The sequence below is a fragment of the Cyprinus carpio genome, chromosome A24, assembly GCF_018340385.1.
Source record: "Cyprinus carpio isolate SPL01 chromosome A24, ASM1834038v1, whole genome shotgun sequence".
Taxonomy (NCBI): Eukaryota; Metazoa; Chordata; class Actinopteri; order Cypriniformes; family Cyprinidae; genus Cyprinus; species Cyprinus carpio.
The window spans coordinates 1,094,246-1,112,316 of NC_056595.1; the positions used below are offsets into that span (position 1 = coordinate 1,094,246).

General features: G+C 41.3%; 1 protein-coding gene across 1 annotated transcript in view; it reads left to right on the plus strand.

Moving 5' to 3' along the window:
- LOC109112984 (dnaJ homolog subfamily C member 13-like) overlaps window positions 1-18,071 on the plus strand; it is a 46,929-nt gene that overhangs the window by 15,152 nt on the left and 13,706 nt on the right. Inside the window, 34 exon segments of the mRNA XM_042714000.1 lie at window positions 1,927-2,002; window positions 2,439-2,588; window positions 2,800-2,841; window positions 3,446-3,646; window positions 3,804-4,010; window positions 4,093-4,188; window positions 4,334-4,425; window positions 4,498-4,664; window positions 8,454-8,533; window positions 8,615-8,784; window positions 9,462-9,561; window positions 9,640-9,747; window positions 9,824-9,979; window positions 10,409-10,465; window positions 10,561-10,682; window positions 10,753-10,828; window positions 10,910-11,005; window positions 11,971-12,111; window positions 12,962-13,044; window positions 13,122-13,275; window positions 13,663-13,766; window positions 13,845-14,004; window positions 14,129-14,191; window positions 14,277-14,378; window positions 14,909-15,013; window positions 15,084-15,286; window positions 15,524-15,608; window positions 15,693-15,847; window positions 15,959-16,004; window positions 16,088-16,242; window positions 17,003-17,204; window positions 17,305-17,417; window positions 17,701-17,779; window positions 17,862-17,997. Coding sequence (XP_042569934.1) covers window positions 1,927-2,002; window positions 2,439-2,588; window positions 2,800-2,841; window positions 3,446-3,646; window positions 3,804-4,010; window positions 4,093-4,188; window positions 4,334-4,425; window positions 4,498-4,664; window positions 8,454-8,533; window positions 8,615-8,784; window positions 9,462-9,561; window positions 9,640-9,747; window positions 9,824-9,979; window positions 10,409-10,465; window positions 10,561-10,682; window positions 10,753-10,828; window positions 10,910-11,005; window positions 11,971-12,111; window positions 12,962-13,044; window positions 13,122-13,275; window positions 13,663-13,766; window positions 13,845-14,004; window positions 14,129-14,191; window positions 14,277-14,378; window positions 14,909-15,013; window positions 15,084-15,286; window positions 15,524-15,608; window positions 15,693-15,847; window positions 15,959-16,004; window positions 16,088-16,242; window positions 17,003-17,204; window positions 17,305-17,417; window positions 17,701-17,779; window positions 17,862-17,997 — 4,082 coding nt within the window.

Consider the following 18,071-nt stretch of genomic DNA (forward strand, 5'->3'; position numbering starts at 1 on the left):
TATTGCTTGTACACTTTTTTCTACCACATCTTTTCCTTCTCTTCGCCTCTCTATTAATGTGCTTGGACACAGAGCTCTGTGAACAGCCAGCCTCTTTTGCAATGACCTTTTGGTGTCTTGCCCTCCTTGTGCAAGGTGTCAATGGTCGTCTTTTGGACAACTGTCAAGTCAGCAGTCTTCCCCATGATTGTGTAGCCTACAGAACTAGACTGAGAGACCATTTAAAGGCATTTGCAGGTGTTTTGAGTTAATTAACTGATTAGAGTGTGGCACCAGGTGTCTTCAATATTGAATCTTTTCACAATATTCTAATTTTCTGAGATACTGAATTTGGGATTTTCCTTAGTTGTCAGTTATAAACATCAAAATTAAAAGAAATAAACATTTGAAATATATCAGTCTGTGTGTAATGAATGAATATAATATACAAGTTTCACTTTTTTAATGTAATTAATGAAATAAATCAACTTTTTGATGATATTCTAATTATATGACCAGCACCTGTATTTGGAGTAAATTGAAGGAAGGTGAAGCTTTGTCTAGTTATCCCAGACTCATTAGAGAGCTGTGGTCTGTGGGTGTGTTTGTGAGGAGGACGGTCATGTGACTGTCTCTGGGGTCACACACACTAGTGTTGTCAAAAGACCCGGTACTTCGGTACCAAGTCGGTACTAAAAAAATGAAAACATTATGGTACCAGTTTTTTTTAAGTACCGGTGGTACCGAGTGCCCGGTCCACTCGGTTCTTGATGCGCTATCCGAAAGGTGCACAGATGCGCTGTCTTCAGAAAAGCACTGAGACATGACTACATCAAAAGGAGGAATTAAGGAAAGGAGCGCTTATTTGATTACAGCCTTTACTGAGGAAACCTCTCTCGCGCTCTACAAGCGCCTCCTGCTGGCAGAAAATGAATTTGCATATATATATATATGCCGCCAAAAGTAAAGTGGAAGGCTGTGGAAAACACCGCTTCTGTTATGAATATTATTAAATATTTTAATTTGAATGTCGGATTGAAATGAATGCTGTTATTAGAGTAGTTAATCATATAATGAATTATAACTACTATATATATAATGAGCATTAGAATGAAGTTTCTTTATTAACTATTTCATGCTCCTATAACTTTTATTAGGTTAAAAAAAAAACAAAAATGAATGCTGTTATTAAAGTAGTTAATCGTATAATGAATTATAACATGAATTATGAATGTAAAATATGCGTTTTAGAGAATGAACAAATGGTTAACATTGTGTCATATCAGTCAGAAAAGCAGTTTTTTTTTTTTTTTTTTTTTAATTGCTAACTTAGATGTTATTCTTCGCTGAATAGCTCTAAAATGTTTTCAAAAGCCCTTTAAAATTAAATATGTACACAGTTCGAATTAAATGAAAGGATAGTCAAATTTTTTAATTAGCATGTTTTTGTGTTTTGCTTTGGTACCGAAATTGGTACCGAGAACCGTGGATTTTTACTGGTATCGGTACCGAATACTGAAATTTTGGTACTGTGACAAGAAATTATAGTCAAATTTGTAAGTGCTGAGGACATCTGACAGATGAAGATGCTGAGAGGAGTTTCATCTCTGATTGACTCACAGTGACAGGAGTTCTGTGTCTGTGGATGAACACAGTCATCATGTGCTTCTCTTCCTCCTGCTCTCTCACAAACAAGCTCCTGTCTAATTACTGCAGCCGTTATTTTTTTGGACACAGAGACTGAAAACAATGTCATTACTGACCATGTCAGGTTTTTCGTGTGGCTGCCCCTCTCTGAACACGACAGGTCTCGCTCTATTCTCCAGCACAGTAGATAATGCATTAGATGGCAGTCCAGTTTTGAACAAAAATTATATGACAAAATTATATACAATATATTCTGTAAAAAAAAATCAAATCTCAGGGTTTGTTTTTGTGTTTCTGCAGGTACAAGCGTGTGTTCTCCGTGGGCACTCATGGCATCACCACATACAACCCCAGCACACTAGAAGTGACCAACCAGGTACTGCATGCACCTGTGTGCTCAGAGACACACCTGCTTCATGTGTGCTTACAGCAGAATCTGTGCGTGTGTGTCACTCACACAATCATAATTATTATATATTATCAAATAAATTATAAAGAATAATAATAGTTGTGATGTATTATGTTTTATATTTTTATTAAATATAATTGTTTTTATTATTATTGCTATTATTTATGATATGGTAATAAAGAATATTATTATTAATAACAACAATAATAATATTATCAGTTGCTGTTATATTAATAAGATTAACAACTCTTGTTGTTATGCAAACAAAACCTCTGCACCTATTCAGTTGCCTCAAAAAAAAAAAAACACACCACATTAAGGAAGTTGAATCTGTTGTAAATGCTGTTCTGTGTCTTTAAGCATTGAAGATGTTATGAACGCTGTCTTTCTCACGGCTCTGCAGTGGCCTTACGGTGATATCTGCGGCATCGCTCCGGTCGGTAAGGGCCAGGGCACCGAGTTCAGCCTCACGTTCCGGAAGGGCAGCGGGAAGAAGTCCGAAACGCTGAAGTTTTCCACTGAGCACCGCACAGAGCTGCTGACAGAAGCACTGGTGAGGAATAGTGCTCTGTGATGAACGCTAACGGATGACACGCTGGGAGCTGATGTTACATGCTTTATTACCGGAGTCATGTGACTCTGGTCATCCCACGTCTTCTCTCACTGGAGAACGAGTCGCTCTTCGTCGGGTCAGGACGGGCTTCATCCCCGTGTCTCTTTACAGCATGATTTCTTCTGATGCTCTCTTTCTCTCTTCTCCACAGAGATTCAGAACAGACTTCTCCGAGGGAAAAATCACTGGAAGAGTGAGTATTGAAAAAATCACATGATCACCACTGCAGATGTGTTGCTGGTTTACACAACAGTTCAATAAACAAGAAGTTAATAAAACATGTTTGACACAATATTGTCCGTTTTGCTCAATCTTGCAAATGAACTGAGTTCCAATCAAAGCCACAGCAGAACTGTTGAGCGTCTCTGATCAACACACAGCAGTGATTCGTTACTGAATGAATCCACCCGTTTAAATGAATCGAATGAGTCAGTGATTCAGTGACTCACTCACTGCCACCTACTGGAGCTTTTAGTTTCATATTTACAGTATAATTATTTCATATTTCAGTAGTTATTTAAAAAAAATAATACCCATTTATTATCATTATTTATGTAACGTTGAGTCAGAATTTCTTTCTAAAGCTACTTTTTTTGTAATGTGTATACAATGTTTTTCTCATCTAACACAGTAATTACTTTAATTGACTTTTGAGGGTAATTTCTCACCACAAATTGATGTGCAATTATTAAATCATGTAATTAAATAGATTAAACATTTTAATCTCAGTTTTAATCATGTTTTGAAGCTCTTGTTGAGTGAGTGCTGCTTGTGCCTCATAACTCATGTTTCCTCAGCGCTATAACTGCTTCAAGCACCACTGGAGCGACGCGCGGAGGAGCGTGTGTTTGGAGGTGACTCCGGGAGGCATCGATCAGATCGACCCTCAGACCAACCGCGTGATCTGCTCGTACGACTACCGCTGCGTGGAGGGCTTCGCCGAGCTCTCTGACTATCAGGGAGGCTTCTGTGTGCTGTATGGAGGCTTCGGCAGACTGGTGTGTGTTCAGCCCTGATTCAGCCAGCAGTGACCTGTGATTCCCTCAGAACTCACCTCCCCTCTCTCTCTCTCTCTCGCTCTCTCGCGCTCTCTCTCTCTCTCTCTCTCGCTCTCTCGCGCTCTCTTTCTCTCTCTCTCTCTCTCTCTCGCTCCAGCATCTGTTTGCGTCCGAGCACCGTGATGAGATCATTCGCAGTGCGATCGAACACGCCGGGAACTTCATCGGCATCACGCTGCGCCTGCGTAAGGAGCTTCTGTCCTTCGAGGGCTTCCTCGGCGAGCGTCTGGGGAAGTACGGTTCGGACGAGTGCATCACCTCACTGACTGAGTTCATCGTGCAGAAGATCACGCCGCGGCACGCGGTAAGATCAGCTCAGGACCTGATGTGCTTTCTGGTGTGTGTGGGGAGGATCTGATGGATGCTCGTGGCTGTGTTTGTCTCAGGGGCCTGTGAAGAGGATCCTGGCGCTCACAGAGACGTGTCTGGTGGAGCGAGACCCTGGCTCTTACAACATCGCCACCATCAAGCCCTTCGGAGAGGTCTGTCTGATCACATACTGAAGCAACACCTGATAGAATCACATGGAAATTGCACGAATAGAAACTGGTGTTTATGTTTGTGTGTGTGTGTGTGTGTGTGTGTGTGTGTGTGTGTGTGTGTGTGTGTGTGTGTGTGTGTGTGCAGGTGTTCGCTCTGATCTGTGACGCAGACAATCCTCAGGTGTTCACCGTCGAGTTCATCCGTGGTCAGATACGCAAGTACTGCTCCACAGAAAGGTAGTGGCTCAGAGACAGCTCCTGTGTGCTTCTGCTGGTTATGTCAGAGTCTGACGGTGTGTGTGTCTGCAGGGACTCTCTGCTGGCGAGTCTGCTGGACAGCGTGCGGGCGTCGGGGAACAGGGACGTGTGTGTGAAGATGGCCCCCACACACAGGGGCCAGCGCTGGGGCCTGCTCAGCATGCCTGTGGATGAGGAGGTGGAGAGCCTGCACCTGCGCTTCCTCGCTGCTCCTCCCAGTGCGTCCGTTATTAACTCATCATGCTTCTCACATTAAACTCTGTGTTCTTCCATGATGTAACGTAACCGATGGTCAGTGATTTGGAGAATCTGATCTTCTTGTCCACTGATTGCTGCAGGATCTTTCATGCCTTGGAGCAGGAAATTTGATTTCTAGGTCTCATAAATGTCCTGTTCTTGGCTTCGCTGGTCAATATGATTGTTTTTCAGCTAATATTAGTAAAAAGTCTCTGTTGAGAGAGCAGCACAGTGACCTTAGTTCACTCTGCATTTACCTCATAATACAACATCTGTACAAGGTTCTGCAGCTCCAGAGAGAAGGGCTGAGAGAAGTATAAATGTTACTACGAAATACTATAATGTCGAAATGTTTTGAGAATAAAGTCGAAATACTACGAGATTAAAGTCGAAATGCTGTGAGATTAAAGTCGAAATATTGTTTGAATAACGTCGAAATACTGTGAGATTAAAGTCGAAATAGTACGAGAATAAAGTCGAAATAGTACGAGAATGAAGTCGAAATACTACGAGAATGAAGTCGAAATACTACGAGAATAAAGTCGAAATACTACGAGAATAAAATCCGAAATACTACGAGAATGAAGTCGAAATACTACGAGAATAAAGTCAAAGTACTACGAGAATAAAGTCGAAATAGTATGAGAATAAAGTCGAAATAGTATGAGAATAAAGTCGAAATAGTATGAGAATAAAGTCGAAATACTGTGAGATTAAAGTCGAAATACTACGAGAATAAAGTCGAAATACTACGAGAATGAAGTCGAAATACTACGAGAATGAAGTCGAAATACTACGAGAATGAAGTCGAAATACTACGAGAATAAAGTCGAAATACTACGAGAATAAAGTCGAAATACTACGAGAATAAAGTCGAAAATACTACGAGAATAAAGTCGAAATACTACGAGAATAAAGTCGAAATACTACGAGAATAAAGTCGAAATACTACGAGAATAAAGTCGAAATAGTACGAGAATAAAGTCGAAATAGTACGAGAATAAAGTCGAAATAGTACGAGAATAAAGTCGAAATACTGTGAGATTAAAGTCGAAATACTACGAGATTAAAGTCGAAATACTGCGAGAATAATGTCGAAGTACTACGAGAATAAAGTCGAAATAGTACGAGAATAAAATCCAAATAGTACGAGAATAAAGTCGAAATACTGTGAGATTAAAGTCGAAATGTTTTGAGAATAATGTCGAAATACTACGAGAATAAAGTCGAAATACTGTGAGATTAAAGTCAAAATGTTACTACGAAATACTATAATGTCGAAATGTTTTGAGAATAATGTCGAAATACTACGAGAATAAAGTCGAAATACTGTGAGATTAAAGTCGAAATATTGTTTGAATAACGTTGAAATACTGTGAGATTAAAGTCGAAATATTGTTTGAATAACGTCGAAATACTGTAATATTTAAAGTCGAAATGTTTTGAGAATAAAGTCGAAATACTACGAGATTAAAGTCGAAATACTGTGAGATTAAAGTCGAAATATTGTTTGAATAACGTCGAAATACTGTGAGATTAAAGTCGAAATATTGTTTGAATAACGTCGAAATACTGTGAGATTAAAGTCGAAATAGTACGAGAATAAAGTCGAAATAGTACGAGAATGAAGTCGAAATACTGTGAGATTAAAGTCGAAATAGTACGAGAATAAAGTCGAAATAGTACGAGAATGAAGTCGAAATAGTACGAGAATGAAGTCGAAATAGTACGAGAATGAAGTCGAAATACTACGAGAATAAAGTCGAAATACTACGAGAATAAAGTCGAAATAGTACGAGAATAAAGTCCAAATAGTACGAGAATAAAGTCGAAATACTACGAGATTAAAGTCAAAATACTGTGAGATTAAAGTCGAAATATTGTTTGAATAACGTCGAAATACTGTGAGATTAAAGTCGAAATATTGTTTAAATAACGTCGAAATACTGTGAGATTAAAGTCGAAATAGTACGAGAATAAAGTCGAAATAGTACGAGAATAAAGTCGAAATACTGTGAGATTAAAGTCGAAATGTTACTACGAAATACTATAATGTCGAAATGTTTTGAGAATAAAGTCGAAATACTACGAGATTAAAGTCGAAATACTGTGAGATTAAAGTCGAAATGTTTTGAGAATAAAGTCGAAATAGTACGAGAATAAAGTCGAAATAGTACGAGAATAATGTCGAAATAGTACGAGAATGAAGTCGAAATACTACGAGAATAAATTTGAAGTACTACGAGAATGAAGTCGAAATAGTACGAGAATGAAGTCGAAATACTACGAGAATAAAATCGAAATAGTACGAGAATAAAGTCGAAATACTACGAGATTAAAGTCAAAATACTGTGAGATTAAAGTCGAAATATTGTTTGAATAACGTCGAAATACTGTGAGATTAAAGTCGAAATATTGTTTTTAAATAACGTCGAAATACTGTGAGATTAAAGTCGAAATAGTACGAGAATAAAGTCGAAATAGTACGAGAATAAAGTCGAAATACTGTGAGATTAAAGTCGAAATGTTACTACGAAATACTATAATGTCGAAATGTTTTGAGAATAAAGTCGAAATACTACGAGAATAATGTCGAAATAGTACGAGAATAATGTCGAAATAGTACGAGAATGAAGTCGAAATACTACGAGAATAAATTCGAAGTACTACGAGAATAAAGTCGAAATAGTACGAGAATGAAGTCGAAATAGTACGAGAATAAAGTCTAAATACTACGAGAATAAAGTCGAAATGTTTCGAGAATAAAGTCGAAATACTACGAGAATAAAGTCGAAATACTACGAGAATAAAGTCGAAATACTACGAGAATAAATTCGAAGTACTACGAGAATAAAGTCGAAATAGTACGAGAATGAAGTCGAAATACTACGAGAATAAAGTCGAAGTACTACGAGAATAAAGTCGAAATAGTACGAGAATAAAGTCTAAATACTACGAGAATAAAGTCGAAATGTTTCGAGAATGAAGTCGAAATACTACGAGAATGAAGTCGAAATACTACGAGAATAAAGTCGAAATGTTTCGAGAATAAAGTCGAAATACTACGAGAATGAAGTCGAAATACTACGAGAATAAAGTCGAAATACTACGAGAATAAAGTCGAAATACTACGAGAATAAAGTCGAAATACTACGAGAATAAAGTCGAAATACTACGAGAATGAAGTCGAAATAGTACGAGAATGAAGTCGAAATAGTACGAGAATGAAGTCGAAATACTACGAGAATGAAGTCGAAATACTACGAGAATGAAGTCGAAATACTACGAGAATGAAGTCGAAATACTACGAGAATGAAGTCGAAATACTACGAGAATGAAGTCGAAATACTACGAGAATGAAGTCGAAATGTTTCGAGAATAAAGTCGAAATACTACGAGAATAAAGTCGAAATACTACGAGAATAAAGTCGAAATACTACGAGAATGAAGTCGAAATACTTCGAGAATAGAGTCGAAATACTACGAGAATAAAGTCGAAATACTACGAGAATAAAGTCGAAATACTACGAGAATAAAGTCGAAATAGTACGAGAATAAAGTCGAAATACTACGAGAATAAAGTCTAAATGTTTCAAGAATAAAGATAAAGTTATAATATTTTGAGAGTATATTCTGGCCTTTTGCACATGCAGATGTCCCTGATTGGGAGCACCGGGAGATATTTCAGAATCTCAGCTTTCAAAATCTGTCAGTTTTATAGCGAAATACAAACAATATATTACAATAATGTGTGTTTTTCTTTCTTGTAGATTGTAATTTTGCAGATGCAGTGTTCAGATTTAACGCCAACATCTCTTACAGTGGAGTGTTACACGCCGTCACTCAGGACGTGAGTCTGCTTCATTTCTGTGAGCCGTGGGGTCAGTGTTTTCATGCTTTCATTTGAATTCTCTCCGTTCTCTTTCTGTAGGGTCTTTTCTCAGAGAACAAGGAGAAACTGATCAGCAATGCCATCCTGGCACTCTTATCTCAGGATGTGGAGCTGCCGGGGCCCAACTCTGAGCTGGAGGCCCAGTTCCAGGCCCTCAGGCGTCTGGTGGCGTCTAAAGCCGGCTTCCAGGCCTTCACACAGCTGCCAAAGTATAACACACACCACAGATATTCAGCGTTAATATCACGCTCGGATGTGCCTGAGATGAATGTGTGGAGCTCTTTAGACTCTTATTGCTTTATGATTAACTCAGTCCTCCAGTCCACACTCACTGTTATTCTCCACTGTGCTTCTCTTGATCTGTTTGCTTGCTGAACCGCTCAGGTTTTGTCTGGGTTTAATAAACCGCTCTGTTGTTCTAAGGTCTGGTCCCATGGCTGGACTCGAACCCGCAATGTAAATATTAGTCCATATATCTCAGTGTACCCCTTTTCTTTCTCATTTCTGTCCATCTGTCTCTTCATTGGCTTAGTCTGAAACCATTGTAAGTTTTCTTTGCCATTTTACATTTCCTTTATTACTGTTAGATTACTTTGTTTAAATGCTTTACGCCTGCTCTCTCTCTCTCATCTTTCTGTCATGTTTCAGTATTTCTCTGTCTCTGGGTCACTGAGATGTATGAATTGACTGGCTGTCCACTATTTATACATCTAGGATTCATTCAGTATTTGTATTGAACCTGCAAATATTCAATGGATTATTAGAAAAGGCTTCTTTTTTTTTTTACAGTGATTTTATTTGTTTATTTTCTGGGTTGTCTATATACATAAATAAATGTTTATATTACAAATAGATATTTTAACATGACTTTATGGGCGTGTTGCAGGTTTAGAGAGAAGTTGGGAGTGAAAACCGTTAAAGCGCTGAAGAGAAACCACAACGGTGTGACGCATGCAGCTATAGACATGCTCTGTGCTCTCATGTGTGTAAGTGAAGCTTGCTGAACCTGCTCTAGATTCACATTAGCGGCCGTATCGTAACACCTCCACTGTGTGTTCCTGCAGCCGATGCACGATGATTACGACCTGCGGCAGGAGCAGCTGAACAAAGCCTCTCTGCTCTCCTCCAAGAAGTTCCTGGAGAATCTGCTGGAGAAGTTCCTCAGTAACGTGGTGCGTCCCGGGCCTGTAGAGCAGCGTGATGACGGTGGAGTGATGAAGGTCACTCAGTGTGTTTCTCTCTCATCAGGAGCACGGCACAGGAGCGCTAGTGATCAGCTCGCTGCTGGACTTCCTGACCTTTGCCCTCTGCGCTCCTTACAGCGAGACCACCGAGGGCCAGCAGTTCGACATGCTGCTGGAGATGGTGGCCTCCGACGGACGGACGCTCTTCAAACTCTTCCAGGTCAGGGGTCAGATGTTGCTCAAAAGTCTTCTCTGCTCAAAAACGGCTGCATTTATTTGATCAGAATTACAGTAAAACAGTGAAATATTATTAGACTGTAAAACAGCTGTTTTCTGTGTGAATCTCTGTTAAAGTGTAATGTATTTCTGTGATGTGCAGCTGTATTTTCAGCATCATTACTCCAGTCTTCAGTGTCACATGATCTTCAGAAATCATTCTAATATGATGATTTGCTGCTCAAGAAACATTTCTGATTATTATCAATGTTGAACACAGTTGTGCTGCACAATATTTTTTAATATAACTCTGATTGGAACTGTCTGAAAGAAGGAAGTCATAAACGCCTAGGATTGCTTGCTTTTTATTTTTGGCTGAACTATCCCTTTAATGCATGCTTGATGAGTTTGTGTATTTGTCCTTCTCTCGCAGCATCCGTCTATGGCCATCGTCAAAGGTGCGGGTCTGATCATGAAGGCCATCATCGAGGTGAGTCCTGCCGCTGTTCATGTGAGACCTTTTGTGTGTGTGTTTGTGTGTGTGTTTTTCTGATGGCGCTGAACCGAGCGCGTGTCGTCTGTCAGGAGGGAGAGAAGGAGATCGCCAGTAAGATGCAGGAGCTGGCTCTGAGTGAAGGAGCTCTGCCCAGACACCTGCACACCTCCATGTTCACCATCAGCGCTGACCAGCGGATGCTCACCAACAGGTCAGTTCAGCACACACGGACGATCTCTCACAGCGTAACGCAGTGCTAATCACAGCCTCCTCACACGCAGGCAGCTGAGTCGTCATCTGGTGGGTTTGTGGACGGCAGAAAACTCCACGGCCCTGAACCTGCTGAAGAGGATCCTGGTGAGCGGACACAGACTGGACATTCACCACTGCTTCTCTTCTAGAAGACACTGAAACCCTCTAACATTGTCTGTCTTTCAGCCCACCGGTCTGCTGGCGTATCTGGACAGCTCTGACCCCGTGCCGGAGAAGGACGTGGACAGGATGCACATACGTGACAACGTCAAGATCGCCACGGTACGAGCCTTATTCTCAGATATCCTCTTTTAACGAAATAAAGGATGAATCATTTAACTTATCTCACCGGTCACACTTTATTTTAAGGTCCAGTTCTCACTATTAACCATTAACCTCAACTTGTGCCTCAGTAAACTCCTAATTAGCTGTTTATTAACAGTTAGTGCAGTAGTTGTTAAGGTCAGGTGTTGGGTCGGATTAGAGATGCAGAATATGTGCTTTATAATTACTGATAAACAGTCTCACCGTACTTCAATATATTGATTACTTTAAGAATTGCAAACATTTTGTGTATTGCATGTTTTCTGAAATGTTATGTTTAAATATGCAAATGAGGTATTCTCTAATTAAATATGCACTATTATACATTTTCAGAACAGAAATCTGAACATTGGATAAAGCCAGGTTCAACTTCTTGTTTTTATCACTTCATAAATCAGAAATAAATACTATCAACAGACCAAAAAATAAACACAGTTTTGCTAGGGTTTTAGGAATAGAAAGTTGTATAAATCGGTGCGAATTAAATATGAGCAAACCTTCAGAATACAGAGAGGAATAAAACTGAGTTTGGTGTTTGTAAGATAAAGATATAGATTAGAAATGAAATCTACAGGCGCAAATAGATTAAGTGCAATAAAATAAATATTTGTGTATAAAAATAGTTTTCCAGTAGTCTGAGGAAAAAAAAAAAACCCACTTTATGAACAGCTTTGGGTTGCCAGTGGTGGAAAAACTCAGCGTCAGAGATCACAGATTCTACCCGACCTAAAAATCCTCGGCATCCACCTTAAAATCTCTATGACCAGAGTAATATTAAACACCGTTAACTCATCAGCTTACCATCCTCAATCTGGCAACCTGCGGAGCAGGAGACACAACAGATCTCATTTCATGCTCCAGCTGTCAATATTACACACTGCACCTTTAATCCACATCAGCTCATTAGTAATATTGTCTTGCAGGACCAGTTTGGCAGGAATAAAGTCCCGGAGTGGCAGCGAATCGCAGGTAAAGCTGCTAAAGAGGTGGAGAAGTTCGCCAAAGAGAAGGCTGACGTCGTGCTGATGCACTGGAGAGACAAGATGGGCATCGCTCAGAAGGAGGTGAGCGCCGGCTGTCTCTCTCTGCTCTGTGTCAGGTCTGGGCTGTCGGCGGGTGTGTAAAGGGCATGTTAACTCTGCGAGAGCTGGGCTGCTTTTCATTTAGCTGATCTGGTTGTGGAAGCTGTTCGGACAGCTGGGCTTTACGTGTGATGCGTTTTAAACACAGACTCTGGGTTTCTCTGATCTTCTGTCTCTGGTCTTTACTAATAAACGCTCAAACGTGGCTCGCTCGAGATCTGATGAAGTCCTGGAGCCAGCTGAACATCTGCAGACCTTCACTGTGCCTGTGTCTGATAGCACTGCTCGACATTTCACAATTAAAATAGGGACACACTGATTTTAAAAAAATGTACAGCATAAAAAAGATATTCATTTTGAGATTTGATTTCACTGATGTCATCTAATCTTCTTATTAACATCTTACAGAATTGTTTTTTTTTGATTTTTGGTGTGAGGTGTGGATGAAGGCACAGCTTTGGTATCATGAGCATGAGTCACACAATCATCATCATCATCATCGTTTCTTTGCTCTTGAGCCTCCAATCACGCAAATTCACACACCTGCCACCACAAGCCAGCTTCACTGAGAATGACACAGTGTTGGTTAAAGCATCTGAGATGCGTTCTGTTTTTTTGTATCTGTATTTGATTAGTTGGCATCCATGTCTTCAGTTTTTAGAGCAGGATCATAACTTCATATCACGTGTTGATCATTTCACAGCTCTGGCGTCCTCAGCATCATCCTCACATCCCATAATAGCTGTATTTGTCTATAAACCAGTGTTATATTCAGAAGATGCTGTAGAGAGAGACGAGTGGCGCTTCATTCGTTCTGTGTCACTGATTGTAGAGTGCAAACCAGAAGCCGGTCATCCTGAGGAAGAGACGGCAGCGCATCAAGATCGAGTCCAACTGGGAGCTTTTCTACTACAAGTAAAGGAGCCTGCTTTAACGAGTGTGAGGTCTGTGCGTCTGCTGATCGAGTGTGTGACGCCGGTGTTTGTGTGCAGGTTCCAGCTGGATCACGCTCGTCCTAACCTGATCTGGAACCTGAAGACGCGCGAGGAGCTGCGGGACGCTCTGGAGGCCGAGATGCGCTCCTTCGGGGTGGACCGTGAGCTGGGCAGCGCGAGCGTCATCTCCTGGAACCACCAGGAGTTCGAGGTCTGCGTCTCACATCAGAAACCCTGGAGAAACTCTACAGTGCTGTCACAGTACTGGACGTTCTGACTCTGATGTGATATGATGAGAGAGGTTCAGTGTCATGAGGAAAAACCGTTACAGCGTTAAGAGCATAAAATCTAAACTCGGAGTCATTCTTTTTTATAGATTCTGAAGTTTAATGAAGCCGGTCTGCTGTGATTTTTGTTGTGACAGCGTCTCAGTCGAACAGAAGCCAAGCTAATAAAACTTTAATACAGAAAACTACAGATGTTTCAGTATCCAGAAGTATTGAGAACAGAGCTTTGTTTCAGCGTTCAGTATTTGTGACAGCATGTGCGTCACCGCTAGAGCTGCTGCTTCAGTAAAAGCCTGCTGCTTGGTGTTCAGGTGAAGTACGAGTGCCTCTCTGACGAGATTAAGATCGGGGATTATTACCTGCGTCTGCTGCTGGAGGAGGATGAGAACGAGGAGTCTGGAGCCATCAAGAGATCGTAGGTGTCTGACACAGACTCTGAGCGGCGGTCGTCTGGCTGTTACTGTCCTGATCGTGCGTCTGTGTGGTTCTCTAGGTACGAGTTCTTCAACGAGCTCTACCATCGCTTCCTGCTGACTCCTAAAGTGGCCATGAAGTGTTTGTGTCTGCAGGCGCTCACCATCGTCTACGGGAAGTGCTGCGAGGAGATCGGACCGTTTGCTGACACCAAGTACATCGTGGGCATGCTGGACCGGGTCAGTGACCAGAGCTCGAGCGCAGGATCACGTCTGCACTGAAGTCACGTTACAGTGATGTCATAATCATTTACTGTACGTCTGTCTCAGACTGTTTTAACCTCGTGTTTCTGCTCATCTCCAGTGTACAGACAAGCTGGAGAGAGACCGACTCATCCTCTTCCTCAACAAACTCATTCTCAACAAGGTGAGTGACCCGTCTGCTAATAACCTCCTGCGTGGTGGAAACGGTTGATCAGGCTTTCAGTGTTTTGCTGTTTCTGTTTTGACAGAAAAACGTGAAGGATGTCATGGACTCTAATGGAGTGCGTATACTAGTGGATCTGCTGACCCTCGCTCACCTCCACACCAACAGAGCCACTGTCCCGCTGCAGGTGTGTGCTCAGAATATAATGGTGTTTAGTGTGGTGTGTGTTATAGTGGATCTGCTGACCCTTCATCCACGGAAGCATTAAATTGATCAAAAGTGACAGTAAAGACATCTATAATGTGACAAAAGATTTCTAATAAATGCTGTTCTTTTGATCTTTCTATTCATCTGTGAATCCTGAAAAATAAAATGTATCACAGTTTCCACAGAAATATTGTGCAGCACGACTGTGTTCAACATTGATAATAATCAGAAATGTTTCTTGAGCAGCAAATCAGCATATTAGAATGATTTCTGAAGATCATGTGACACTGAAGACTGGAGTAATGATGCTGAAAATACAGCTGCACATCACAGAAATAAATTACACTTTAACAGAGATTCACACAGAAAATTATAATAATTTCACTGTATTTTTGACCAAATAAATGCAGCTTTGGTAAGCAAAAGAGACTTCTTTTAAACAGTGGAATGTTTATGATGTGTTTAATGTCCAGATGTTAAAGTCTGTGTTCATGGGTCTGTGTGTTTCAGAGTAATGTGTTGGAGGCTTCTCCGGACATGAAGCGAGAGAGCGAGAAGGAGTGGTACTTTGGGAACGCAGATAAAGAGAGGAGAGGGCCCTTCGGCTTTGAGGAGGTGAGTGTTCACAGCGCAGCCGGAGCGTGTGCAGGTGAGCCGGCTTTAACCTCTTCATCCGTGTGCTCAGATGCAGGAGTTCTGGAGCGCCGGGACGCTGACGGCTAAGACGCGCTGCTGGGCTCAGGGCATGGACGGCTGGCGGCCGCTGCAGTCCATCCCACAGCTGAAGTGGTGTCTGCTGGCCGCAGGACAGGCTGTGATGAACGAGACGGACCTGGCCACGCTCATCCTCAACATGCTCATCACCATGTGCTCCTACTTCCCCAGCCGGTACAGTCCCGCTCTCTCACAGTTGCACCACAGAACACACACAAACCATTCACACACCAGACACTGGTCTCACTAGTGTGTGCAGGACACTGTAGTTCTTTATATATGTGAGGATAACAGAATAAAGAATCATCTCATCATTTCCTAAGCAAAGACATTCAGACATCTTCATGTGTTGAAATATGTTTAAACATGCTAAATTCTAAATAATAAAGCCCTCTGTGTTTGTGTGCTCAGGGACCCAGATAATGCCATTATCAGGCCTTTACCGAAGGTGAAGAGACTGATCAGTGACAGCACCTGCCTGCCGCACATCGTCCAGGTGCACATCACTGACCCTGTGTTCCTCTAAAGCAGTGTTTCTAAAGCCTGGGACCTCGTGTGTTCATTCTCCTGTCCTCCGCAGCTGCTCTTGACCTTTGACCCCATCCTGGTGGAGAAGGTGGCTAACCTGCTGTACCTGGTGATGCAGGACAACCCTAACCTGCAGCGGCTCTACCTCACCGGAGTCTTCTTCTTCATCATGATGTACACCGGCTCCAACGTGCTGCCCGTGGCTCGGTACTCTCCCTGCGTCTCAGCCCAAGAGAACTCAGACTTGTGTCATTTAACTCCTGATCATGTGTTCTCACAGAAATGCCATTCACGTTTCTGATAACTTCTTCTCTGCAGGTTCTTGAAATACACTCACCTGAAGCAGGCCTTTAAATCAGAGGAGGTAAAGCTGCAGATATATGCATCTATAGATGAATACAGAGTAAGTCTGATCAGGTTTGATCTGTTCTCTCTGGTGACCCGCAGGCTAAAGGTCTGGACATCCTTCAGAGGAGTGTGTTGGGCTCGATGCTGCCGGAGGCCATGGTGTGTTACCTGGAGAACTACGAGGCCGAGCGCTTCTCAGAGATATTCTTGGGAGAGTTTGACACGCCTGAAGCCATCTGGAGCAGTGAGATGAGGTGGGCATCTCGTTCCTCTCTCTAGGAGCCCTGTCCTGTGCGTCTAGAGGATTCTCTGCACATCCAACCAGCCAAATGCTCAGCCACAAAAAATATCAAATCAATCAAAGTTGGCACACAGCTCCAAAATTGGTCAGAACATAATGAAATATTTTTCTACTTTTGGAGCTGTGTGCCAGCTTTGATTCTTATGTTTTTTGTACCATTGAATTTGTATTTATGAATGCTACACTAAAAAAAATAAAAATAAAATTAATGTAAGGTTTCAATTATTACTATTATTTTTTTTTAATATTTGTTAGTTAATATTATGTTAATAATATGGTTTTTTATATATATATATATATATTTATTATCTATTATATATATATATATATATATATATATATATATATATATACACTGTATATTTATATTCATTATATTTATTTTTATTTTTATTTTTATATTTTTGCTTTTATGTTAAGTTTGGTTAATTTTGTGTATTTGACATTTTTATTAGTTTTTATTGTTTTTAAATGTCTATATAGTTTTATTCATTTATATTTCAGTTTCAATTAGTTAAATACATCACGTTAAACTCAGTGAAAATGAGAAATGTTGCCTTATTAACCAGCTGAAATATATATATATTTTTAATTTCAGTTAACATTTATTTTATTGTGAGTAAGACACAGGTTATGGTTTTGGTTACCTTCAGTACGCCTGAGCTCGCTCATCCTCCGCTGGTTGATTGTGGTGTGTGTGGTGTGTGTTGCAGGCGTATGATGATCGAGAAGATCGCCGCTCATCTGGCAGACTTCAGTCCTCGTCTGCAGAGTAACACGCGCGCTCTCTATCAGTACTGTCCCATTCCTGTGGTCAGCTTCCCTCAGCTGGACAACGAGCTCTTCTGCAGCATCTATTACCTGCGGCACCTGTGTGACTCCACACGCTTCCCCGACTGGCCCATACGAGACCCGGTACACACATCTACAGACACGTCCAGTGCCCGATCCACCAGCTGCACACTCCGTGTGATGTGAAGGCCTTCTGTGATTGTCTGCCCCCTGCAGGGTGAAGAAGCTGCTGAAGGACACGCTGGACGCCTGGAAGAGAGAGGTGGAGAAGAAGCCGCCCTCCATGTCTGTGGATGACGCCTATGAAGTGTTGAACCTCCCTAAAGGACAGGGACAGTCAGTCTCTTTTCTCTTTGTAGTACTTTATTTTTTCACACTTCTTAGGGTTCTTGTGCCAAAACCAGTCATTGTTTAGTTTCACATGACTCTTTCATCATATTCTGACCCTTAAGAATTAAAAACCTTGTTTTGATACTGTACCTTTAACACTTTTGTATGTATATTACTCATCTTTTTGCACGCAGAACACACATCTCTCGTTCTGACAGCTTCTCATGTGACACTGTAACATCTGAGAGTAGAGATTGTTGATTGCAATCTTTGTTGCTTTTTTTTAAAGGCATGATGAGAGTAAAATAAGAAAAGCTTACTTCAGATTGGCCCAAAAATACCATCCAGACAAGAATCCGGAGGGCAGGGTATGTACAACAGTTCACTGAGTGTCATTATCAGTGAATGAACTCTAAACTTTAACTAAGCGTGCTGTGTGTGTGTGTTCAGGACATGTTTGAGAAGGTCAACAAGGCCTACGAGTTCCTCTGCACCAAATCGGCCCGAATCGTGGACGGTCCGGACCCAGAGAACATCATCCTGATCCTCAAAGCCCAGAGCATCCTGTTCAACAGACACAAGCAGGGTTAGACCGAGCTGCTCTCAGACACAGCTCCTGCTCTTCAGACGCTCAGACGCTGATCTCCTTCTCTCTCTCCT